Below are 11732 nucleotides of genomic sequence, written 5' to 3'. Positions count from 1 at the left end.
ATGAATTCAAGAAGAAAATGATGAAAGATTTTGAAATGTCAAACTTGGGGCTCATGAGATATTTTCTTAGGATTCAAGTAAATCAAAGTCGAGGAAAAAATTTTCTTTCTCAGGAAAAGTATATTGTTGATCTTCTCAAAAAATTAAAAATGAGCGAGTGCAAGCCAATCTCTATTCCGATGGCCTTAAATGAAAAATTGCAAATTTATGATGATGCAGAAAAAGTTGATGCCACACTCTATAGAAAATTGATTGGATCACTGATTTATCTTAATACAAGGCCAGATATTACATATTCAGTCAGCTTATTATCCAGATTCATGAATGAACCAAGTAAACTACATTTTGCAGCAGCAAAAAGAATTTTGAGATTCTTTAAAGGAACCAAGAACCATGGCATCGAGTTTAAAAAGGAGAATAATTGCAAACTTGTTGGTTATACAAATAGTGATTGAGCTGGATCAGTTGATGATCGAAAGAGCACTTCCGGATACATCTTTTGTCTAGGATCAAATGTGATTTCCTGGAGTTCAAAAAAGCAGAAATTCGTTGCTTTATCATCAGTAGAAGCAGAGTATATCGCTGCTACAAATTCGACTTGTGAAGATCTTTGACTTAGAAGAATTTTGAAAGATTTAAAATTTGAGCAGGAAGGACCAACAACAATTTATTGCGACAATATGTCGACAATTGCGATGACAAAAAATCTAGTCTTTCATGTCAGGTCAAAATATATTGAGCTTCGACATCACTTTATAAGAGATTTAGTAAATCAAAAAGAAATATGCATGGGGTTTATAAATACCAATGACCAATCGGCCGATATGATGACGAAGCCAATGACAATTGATAAGTTCGAGAAATTCAAAGAAGCACTTGAAGATTACAAATTATTTTAGAACTTTTAACAACCATTCACACTTTTGATGGTTAAAACACAGCTGTAAAGACATGTTTTCCAGCTTGCATAGTTTGAACACTTGAATGTTAATTGGCTGCTGCTTTAATTTCCAGATTCCGGCTGTTTTATGAACATCAGATTGCTGTCCATATTAATTTCTAGATTCCAGCTTGCTTGTTGAGTATACAACTTGAATTAGGAATCTTATCCTTTGACCATTCAATGAATGAAGTTTTTGTAGGTTGAGTGTTCAATTTGAATTTGAACTCTTTGAAATCTTGAAGATTACAAATTATTCTAGAACTTTTAACAACTAACAGTTCCTAGTTAATTATTTATCTGCCGATGCAGTGTCATTAAAATGAAATAGTGAGAGGAAAAGAAGATGATAGCCAATTTTAGGGCATGGCACCTACTTTTGCTTAAATGCGAAAATTTGGCTTCAATCGGTTTTTAATTATCTGCACAATAAATGCAAAGTTAAAAGACGCGTGCATTCATCAGAAGTGAGAATAACTTTTGATTAGGTTTTGAGTGCTGAAACATTAATTAGTTTTTTTAATTATGCCCCTTTTGAACTTCATTAAAATTGGATTTTGAGGAAAAATGTACTTTAAAATAGTGATTTTTTTTTAAGAATGTGAGATTAAAAAATAAAGAAAAATTTTGAATTTATGTATAATATTATTTTATTGGAAAATGTATTTAAGTCAAAGTTAAACAATTAATATTAGTCACATCTTTTATCGATTCTACAACTTTTCAATCACATATTTTAAAATTTTTTATCAAAATATACTAAAAATTTAATTTTAATATCCACTAAACAGGAGTTTAATCAAAATCTTTTTGTTTTTTTTAATACTCTCCTAGACGTACACGAAAAGTTATTAATGACACATAATTGTTATTGCTGTCCATTTGATTAGCATGTCTGACTTCGCATAAAAGCCAAAAAATTGTTTTTCTTGGCAGTATGAAGACCATTTTGCCGACTGCTTCTTTCCTTGTTTTAAGAAAAGCCAAACATACTCTTAGTTATGCCTTTAAAAAGTCGTAATTTATATATTTTTGTCTTCCATACTGTCAAGATCTTGCAAGATATTCGTTGGAGACGAATCGCTCTCTACGTAGAAACATGCATGCATGAGAAAAAGAGAGACTGATTGTAATATTTTAACATTCTGCTTTTAATCATTTGAAGGGCTACTGTCTTCACTTAAAAGTTCAGAGTACAAATAAAGCTGGACTCACAAGATGCAATTGATGATCGTGCGAGTTTTAAATTATAACAATTTTATTTAGCCTGACTGCAAGGTCGCAACTGGAATAAACAGAACTAATTAATTCTTTTTCCCAGGATATCCACCTCCTAATCCGCCTCCAGCCCCAACGCCGAATCCACCACCAGCTCCTCCACCCAATCCACCACCTGCTCCGCCTCCAGCTCCACCACCTAATCCTCCACCAGCTCCAGCCCCAGCTCCACCGCCGAATCCACCACCAGCTCCAGCTCCTCCACCCAATCCACCACCAGCTCCGCCTCCAGCTCCTCCACCAGCTCCAGCACCACCGCCTAATCCACCACCAGCTCCTCCACCAGCTCCAGCTCCTCCACCCAATCCACCACCAGCTCCAGCACCACCGCCTAATCCACCAACAGCTCCACCTCCAGCTCCTCCACCAGCTCCAGCACCACCACCTAATCCACCACCAGCTCCTCCCCCAGCTCCAGCCCCACCGCCTAATCCACCACCAGCTCCTCCTCCAGCTCCACCACCTAATCCCCCACCAGCTCCGCCTCCAGCTCCTCCACCTAATCCACCACCAGCTCCTCCACCCAATCCGCCACCACCTCCTGCACCACCGCCAAAACCTCCTCCTCCAGCACCTCCACCTCCACCAGCTCCAGCTCCAGCCCCACCACCTACACCAGCACCCCCACCAAATCCAGCTCCTCCACCCAAACCTCCGCCAATACCTAGATTTTTTTCATCCTTGAAAGAACCCTCTGAGCCAGCAAGCTTCCTCGAAGTTGCGGTGCAAACAAGAACACCAACAAGGACAAGGAAAATAAACTTATTTGAACTCATCTTTTCAAGTATATGACAGTAAAAACTAACTCTCGATGAGATTCCAAGACTCGAAATTCGGATTTATATAATGAGTAGGATTCCCTGTTTTTTGAAATGGACTGGCAAATAGGCTCTTAAATATCTCCATCTTCTCATCCGTAAACCGCGTCGAATTTGTTAATGCAACCACCTTGGTCTAATAATCACTTTTGCCGTAACAAGACTATTGACGTATATATCCCCACCTTTAAAATTATGTCTCTGATAGTAAATTCGGCACATGCGAGCAAGGCATCTTCCCTCTTTCACTCTCATTCAAAGAGTCAAAGTTGATACGGAAAGAAGCATTCAATTAATGACAACAACTCACAGCTTTGAAAAAATTATTGTACATTCAGGGACGGAGCCAGGCTTTTTGTATTGTGTAGTCAAAAATTATAATTCTTCATATCGCTGTACTATTTGCATCCATAAAGTTTTCTTTTTAAAAGGATGAAAGTTAGAGTTTTCTCGCCCAAAATAACGCTCGAGCCGAATCAGGTGCTTTACGGGCGCCTTAAGGATGTTCGAGCGGAACTCGGGTGCTCCAAGGGCGGTAGGCTACAGTAACTCGTGCTCGTGCTTCTTCAATGTGCGAGCATGAAAATGTGTCCTTCAAGTTTTCAGGCACAGAAGCAGCCTGTAACTGTTATTCAGAAAGGACGAAAGATAAAGGGCCTGTTTGGGATGAAATTGTGAAGAAAAACAATCTTGAGGCTACTAAATTGGAGGAGGTTGCTACATTCTGGTTTGCTGATGTGATTTTTGGTTTTGAGTAGGGGTGAACACGGTTCGATTTGGACAGTTTGAGACAAATTTTCAAATCAAACCATTTAAAGCGGTTGGAAATTTTTCCAAACCAAACCAAACCAAACCACTTCGATTTCTAAACCAAACAAATTCAAACCATTTTTTTTCGATTTGGTTTGGTTTAAAACCACGGTTTAACAAAAAAATAATAATGATAATATATATCAAATAAGTTAAATCATAAGTATTAATCTAAAATTTCATGTTAAAACATAAATTGTATTATTAAAAAAGTACAAATCAAAGTTATATAATTATAATCATTTTAATGCAACAACATGATATAAATATTTTAAACTTTTAATCGATATAAATAACATCCATCTGCAAGTGTAATACATGATTCAATTTCTTCATAAATATAAAAATATAGTACATAAATTCATTGATTATAGTTAAATGATGTAAAATAATTAATAAAAGAAAATGATTAAAAAAATTTAAATACAATAGTATCTAACTACTATGACTTTTTGTGAATCATTCAAAGCTTCTACTAAATCTAATTATTGGTGAATTGCTTTAAGGAGACCGAAAAACAGACAATTATTAGAACAGAACAATATAAATACCAATAAGAATATAAAAATAATTACCAAAAAATAAAAGAATTTTGGTATTTTGACTTGAATTTGAGCAAAATTTGAGAAAATTATTAGAGAGAAATGAAATGTGCAAATTTGAATTAAAATCTAGATATTATTCTCTACTCAATTGTAATAGAGAATCAATAAACGTGGTTTAGCCCTTGTTTGATCCACATTTTTTCAAGATTGCATTTTTTTAAAACTCATTTTCAACCACATATTCTTCTATAAAATAATTATACACGAATTTCACAAACTTTTCCTTATTTTTTAACCACACATTCTCCAAAAAACTACTATTCCACAATTCATTTTATCCCAAAAAATGGGAATCAAACAGGGACTTAGTATCAGTTGTTCAACACTTTACCCAATTTGAAGGTTTTACATTCACAGTTGTTATGACTTATGAATATTTGGATATGATTAATTAATTAATTAATTAATTGAGATGTATAATTATCGATTTGAGTTTAATTGAATCATGTCTAATATAGATGTATCTTTTTAATTAAAATGTGTTAAATTTTAATTGGGTTAAATAAAATTTAGAATAATTTATTTTCAGATTTTTTTGGTAAACGGTTTAGCGGTTTGAAATGGTTTGCAAAGATTGAAACCTAAATCAAACTATTTCGAAGCAGTTTGATTCGGTTCAAAACCAAAACGTTGACAGATCCACATGGAACCAAACCAACGGTTCCAAGAAAACGATTTCGGTTCAATTTTGCGGTTTGACGATTTCGTTATTCAGCCCTAGTTTTGAGTGTACGTTGGACATTATGAATAAGAGCAAAGAACACGATTTTTTGAAATTCAAAAATAACTATTCTATAAGTACATCACTTTTCACTTCCTTTTTTCACAGCGTACACACATACAAGTGAGTGGGGTCCATGATTAAGTCTGAAAATTGTTGTAAAAAAAATGTTGTACAAACAACATTTTTTATTCAAAAATACCAAATATTCGCTCACTTATACGTCTAATTAAAAAAATAGTAATAATGATAAAATTGAGGGATCACTTGACCCCACAGGATCACGTGGGTCCGCCATTGTTGACATTAATGCATTCTTTTTTTAAACGAAAAATAAGTGTAAGAAATTAGCGAATAATTTTAATTTATACAAAATGGATTCATTTGTTTTTCTCATTTGAGTTTGTTAACGATCGAATTGTCTCATCCAAATCTATTTATATATAAATATGAAAAAGAAGAAGTTCGGGAACTGTTTTATTTCTTTCTCTCGTTTTCTTAGGCTAAGAAACAAAGTATTCATTACGCTCGTGATTGGTAGATATTTTTTTTAGGAAAAAATTATGTGAAAAGTGATTTTTTTGAAAAATATGTGGTTAAAAAATAAGAAAAAACTTCATCTTTTCGAAACGATAATAGGGAAGCTATTATGCCATCTTCAGTGGATATTAAAATCAAATTTTTAGTAGATTTTGATAAAAATTGATGAAACGTGTAGTTGAAAAGTTGTGAATTTCATAAAAAAAATGTGATTAAATTAATCAATTGTTGAATTTAATTTATATTAAAATCTAAAATTCTAACTCTACCAAACTATGAATTATATCTATTCCATATATGACGATCAAAGTGATACTAATAATGTCCCTTCTTAATGTAAGTATTACGTTTTAAATCCAATCGACTTTGGACATAAATTAGTTTAATATATATTGATGCGATTTATGACAGATCTATTATTTAATTAAATAATATTCAATTGAATTAAATAATGAAGTCTGTAGATTCAAATATTAATAATTTGTTAATCACAAGGAGTTGTGATTGTGAGATACAAATTACATATGATTGAATCTTAAATCATCCGTGGTCGTAAATAATGACGAGATACGAATATCCTTATTACAAATAGAATATCATGTGTGTCATCTCTTATTTGTGAAGTAAGTAGTTGATCTCACAAACTAAAGTGTGATGACATTTGAATGAATACGTAGACATTTTGTTATAGAACAAACTATTGGAGACCCGCTAGGAGATTCCACACGGATAACTATCTAAGTGTCAGTAATTAATCTCTAACGTTCGGTAGTAAAATTGGTCCTTTGACTTAAGGTCATCATAGTGTCTTATATGAGGAAAATTATGCTTTGATGGTGTTGGATATTGCCCTGTCAAGGGCCGCTAATATGACATCGTTCGGATATGTCAAGAATCGTCTGAATGTTGTAAATGATCAATAGAGAATTCCTCACTCTTAGATAGTAAGAGATTATGATCTGAATTTCATTCAATTGAGTCAATAACGAAATCCTTAACCAAGGTGTATCCAGAAGTCAAAAAGGAGTTTTCAACTTATATTAACTTAATAATGGAATTAAAGATATGATCGATAATCAGAATTAATACACTTCTATATCTCTTAATTGATCGGATCATATTGACGAAGAGATTATAGTTTCACGGTAAACGAATAAGTTTGATTTTGTCATACCATGTGACATTTTTCGTCACATGTATTGCCCTGAACATTGCTAGATGTTAATATAGAACGACTAACTTGAGTTGGTGATAAATTAAAGGGTGTTTTAATTTATCGATTTTAATTAGATCAAAATAATTATTTATGCCCTTAGGCATTGTGATCAGAAATATGATGGGTCGCAAAAAAAAAAAAAAAAAAGGAATTAGAAGATTGTGACTTGCCAATTAATTAATTTAACAAGCGTTAGATAAATTAATTAATTCAAGTATCGAATTTAATTAATGGGTCAATTAAATATTGGATCGTGTCAGTTAACAAGCATTGATTAATTAATTCAAGTACCAAATTTAATTAATGGGTCAATTAAATATTGGATCGTATAAGGCCAAGCCTATTTGGGCTTATATAAATAAGTTACTAGGGTTTTTAATTTATAGAGAATTTCACTATTGCTAACGCAAGAGGAGAAAACCTGATTCCTACAATTTTGTTCTCTGTGTGGAATTCCATTGGAGTCTGGACAAATGGACATGTGTAGGTGACAGATCAAGGTCGTTGGAAGAAAAATAAAAGTAAAGGAGTTCGCAGATTCGCAAAAACGTACAATTTCTATCTAAATACAAAAAGATCATTGATGAAATTTGAAATTTATTTTATTTTTTTATTACGCATGATAAGTAGATTCCAAACACTTACATTCCTTTCATTGAGTAACAGTTTCCCCTAAAAAGTCTCTAATTAGTTGTTCGCAATTGGAGTATTGGAGTCATTATTTTTTATGTATGTAGGCTGTAGCCCCTATTTGGTGAGACTTAAAATGTGATAAAAATTTAAAGTCAAAGTTATTGATTAATTTTAACAATACTCAATTTATGAAATTCATAATTTTTTATCACACATTTTATTAATTTTTTATAAAAATACATTAAATATCTGATATTTATCTAATCAAAAAGGGGCATAATATGTATATCGCTCTTTCAAAACACAATTGTTTTGTAACTGTTCTCTCTCTTTTTGTTTTGTTGGGGGGGGGGGGGGGGAGGAGAAATAATATCTTTATTAATTTATTCATAATTTTTACGAGTTAAACGAATTTTAAAAAATTATTTCTTTTAAAAAAAAATACTCAGTTAGCTTGAATTGTTATAGGGAAAACTTTCTATTTGGGGAAGAGGGAGCAAGTAGATGAGTGGAACTGTTTACTGTGGAAGGGAGACTTGACACGAGTAGACTAGCATTATATTTACAAAATGCTACTTGTACATATGGATTTATAGGTATTAAGATTGCATAATTTAGTCGATTGATTTAGCATAATGATAATTTGGGGAAAATGTATGTTTAAATAATAATTTTTAAAGAATACGTGGTTAAAAAAATAAATAAATAAAATGTTTTTGGAATTATATGCAATATTATTTTATTGAATGATGTGGTTCATGAGAAGAGAAATAAAAATGAATTAGTTTTTTGTCCAAAATATAATTAAATCTTGTCAAATGATATTCAGTAAACCAATCTGTATAAACAGTTTATACATTTAGCATATCGCATTTACACGTGGCAAACAAAATTAGCACTTTTGTTCATGACTTTCACTTTTAAAGCAATTTGTGAAATTGTTTCTCTCCCCTGCATTTAGTTCTAGGCAAAAAAATCAAAAAATCGATCAAACCAAACCGACTCGGGTCGATTTGACATATATAATTTGTTTGTTTTTTTTTTAAATAAAACCATAGTGATTTGGTTTGGTCATGATTTGAAGTCTCAAACCATTGGTTCATCGAACCAACCCAACTCACTTATATATTTACCTTTTTTTTTTAAAGAAAAATAAAAATTAAAAGATAAGCTCTAATCTCATACTATATCACGATTCCCTTCAATCTATGATATTGTCGATAAGTAATAGTATCGAAAATTTTCTTTTACAAGCTCATTATGTTATAATTAATTTTTTTCTGTACTCAGGCAGTCAGGGTACGTAATGTATAAAAATGCAACAAATTTCTTAAATTTTTTTGTTAATCTATTTCTGGTAACCAAATTTTATTTGTTAGTCAATAATTATTATAATAATAATTTATTTAATTATTTTAAATCTTGTAATCTAATTGGGTCAAAATTTGGACAATTTTTTTTTTTCTAAAATCAATTTGTACTAAAAGTCCAAATCGACTAATTGAACCAAACCTATTTGGTTTGATTCGAGTCGAATTAAGAGTTAGAGTGAGTTGGTTTGAATTTGAAATTCATCCAAATCGACTAATTTGATTTTGGTTTCAAGTTAGAATAGAAACCAGCCCAAATCAAACCTTGCCTAGGCATATCTGCCTTTTGTAGAGTAATATTATTCCATTGAGATTATAAGATAGGCTAAATGACATTTAATTGTATTTAGTATCTAATATCATTTTAGCGTCACATAGACTGAAATTATAATCGTAGTTAAATTAAATAACATTACTCGTTACATGTAGGTATCTAAACGAAATGTGCACATGGTATGAAAAGTCAAATTGTGTGGGCCTCCTATAGAGGCATAGTCATAAATTCTTGAAGACATTTGAATTTATTAATTAATGCTCAGCTTCTCCACACTAGTTTGTTGTGTTTAATTCAAGCAACAACAATAACTTCGAAGAAGCAAATTTCTCCATTGTACAATAACTTTGAAGAAGCAAATTTCTCCATTGGACAATTTTTGCCTTGTGGAAACTTTATGACATGCCGATATTTAGTCCTTATTTGGTGAAAATTAAAACCAAATTTTTAGTGATATTTGATATAAGTTGTAGAAATATATAGTTAAAAAATTGTGAATCTCATAAAATACATAGTTAAAATTAGTTGTTGATTTTGACTTAAATTAAAATTTGAATTTTATTTTCTACCAAACAGGGCTGAGTTCTTTGACTCACACCATATCTAGTTTTCCCATTCCCATGTCTATTGCCCCAATTGAATTTCGACACATTATATGCTAAATCACGTTCCACAAAATTGACACTTCGAAATTATATTGATATATCGAAATTTAATTGAAGGAACAGCTAACGCGACAATCTAAACTCGAAGGATCCCAAACAATGGTAGGTGCAGGGTGGGTTACCAAGAGGAGCCAAGTGGGACAATTGAATATCTAATATCATCTCCAACCCTGCATCAAAATCTACACCATTTTGCACAAAATTTTGCATCAAACTAAAAATCATTTCCAACCCATTACACCAAAAGTTGCACTAAATGAACAGTATTTAGTCATTTTATTCATTTATTTTATTTTTAACAATTTATATAGTTGAAAATTTATTTATTTATTCGATTTACTACTAAACAAATTACTACATAGATAATTACATTTTGTTTACGAAAATATGAAATTATTTAATATATTTTAAAAATGTAGTACAATTAATAAAAATACCACAACTAAGAAAATATGAAATCATGTTATTGAAAACAACGTAATACATTTCAAATCTCGAAATTATGGTACGGACAAGTCGACCTAGTGTCATAATTTAATTATCGAAATTCATATATTCATCTTACAAATGTGCAATTAATACATTTCGTTTTGAATACTTTTATTTTAATTCGTTCATCTATTATTATTAATTGTGCGATTAAAGTTTATTACAAATGATGATCATATTATTAATAAATTAATTAATTACTACTTAATTATGAATTAAAATTTATGTATGATGTAAAATGACACAAATACCCTTCATATCAACTTGGTTATACATAAAAAAGGGCAAAATGGACTTTTATCACATTTGATGCAAAATGGTGTAAGATTTAGTGTTTGATTGAAGTGGTGTTTTTGGTGAAAAATGGTGAAATTTGGTGAAAAATAGTGAAATTGTGTATAGGTTGGAGTTGCCCTAATAGACTAAAACATAAGAATATTTCTATTCTCGCAGGCCTTTTACAAGCCAATCACATGTGCAGGATCCACTTCATTAAAAAATGACCCCCCAAAATGCCCAACTCACCATTTTGAGTAATCTGTAAGAACCGACCCTGTACGTCAAGCGTGGTTCAAAACATAAAATCCTATAGGACCACTTCTACTTACCCATGCCTTAACCAGTGAGTCGAGGTCTTAAAAAAAATCACGTCAATAAAATGGAAAAACTGTCGTTCAGCGACATATCCCAGAACATTATCCATATTCAGTACACGACACTCAAATTTTGGTATTAGCCACAAACTGTAGAACAGAAAACTAAATTCAACCTAATCACAAAGTGAAGTGCATCGATTGTCACTCACTTCGATCGCCAACGCTATCTGAGAGTCGATATATGCAAGAAATTAAGCCGGCCAAATTCTTTTGTTTTTCCAGTAAGAAATCTGCCTGGCTTCAGCAAGATTGGAAAAGATTCTCTGTTACGACCAGGGCTCTACCTTCTTCCCCCTTTCTCGCTGCAGTGCCGCTCGCCGCCTCCCCTGACATAGCAGTCCTGCTTCAGACAAGGTTTGTCATGGCATATACTTAAAATTAAATCTCTTAACAGCAAATAATTTCTTTTAACAGTGATGTCCATTCTTACATCAATGACAGTGCTATACTTCTTTTTGCATACTGGATTGCCAATTTTGTGGTGCCACGGATGGTCTACAAGGATCTTCAATTTGATAAGACAGATGAGAATAAAAGCCCTAATGACAAAAATTTCCCTGAAGATTAGCAAGGAAGCACTAATGGCGGAAATCCATGGTCATCTGGTCGAAAAGGAGCTTCGCCATTCCCAGATATGATAGCATGTACCGAGAAGTCCACCATTTTTCTGTTTCTCAATAGGAGTTGATGGTAGCAAATCTTATGGCTCAAACAATT

At 32.1% G+C, this 11732-nt stretch overlaps 1 protein-coding gene across 1 annotated transcript in view; it reads right to left on the bottom strand.

Moving 5' to 3' along the window:
- Nucleotides 1-3106, bottom strand: part of LOC111398035 (glycine-rich cell wall structural protein-like) — a 5555-nt gene extending 2449 nt beyond the window's left edge. Inside the window, exons 1-3 of the mRNA XM_023024995.1 lie at nucleotides 2246-3106; nucleotides 485-614; nucleotides 278-373 (exon numbers count right to left, since the gene is read on the bottom strand). Coding sequence (XP_022880763.1) covers nucleotides 278-373; nucleotides 485-614; nucleotides 2246-2994 — 975 coding nt within the window. The 5' untranslated portion in view covers nucleotides 2995-3106. The remainder of the gene's footprint in view (nucleotides 1-277; nucleotides 374-484; nucleotides 615-2245) is intronic.
- Nucleotides 3107-11732: the final 8626 nt, after the last annotated feature.

This window comes from Olea europaea, chromosome 7, assembly GCF_002742605.1.
Source record: "Olea europaea var. sylvestris chromosome 7, O_europaea_v1, whole genome shotgun sequence".
In the NCBI taxonomy this organism is placed as follows: Eukaryota; Viridiplantae; Streptophyta; class Magnoliopsida; order Lamiales; family Oleaceae; genus Olea; species Olea europaea.
Note: the sequence above shows the minus strand (reverse complement) of the source record. Positions and strands in the feature narration are given on the sequence as shown.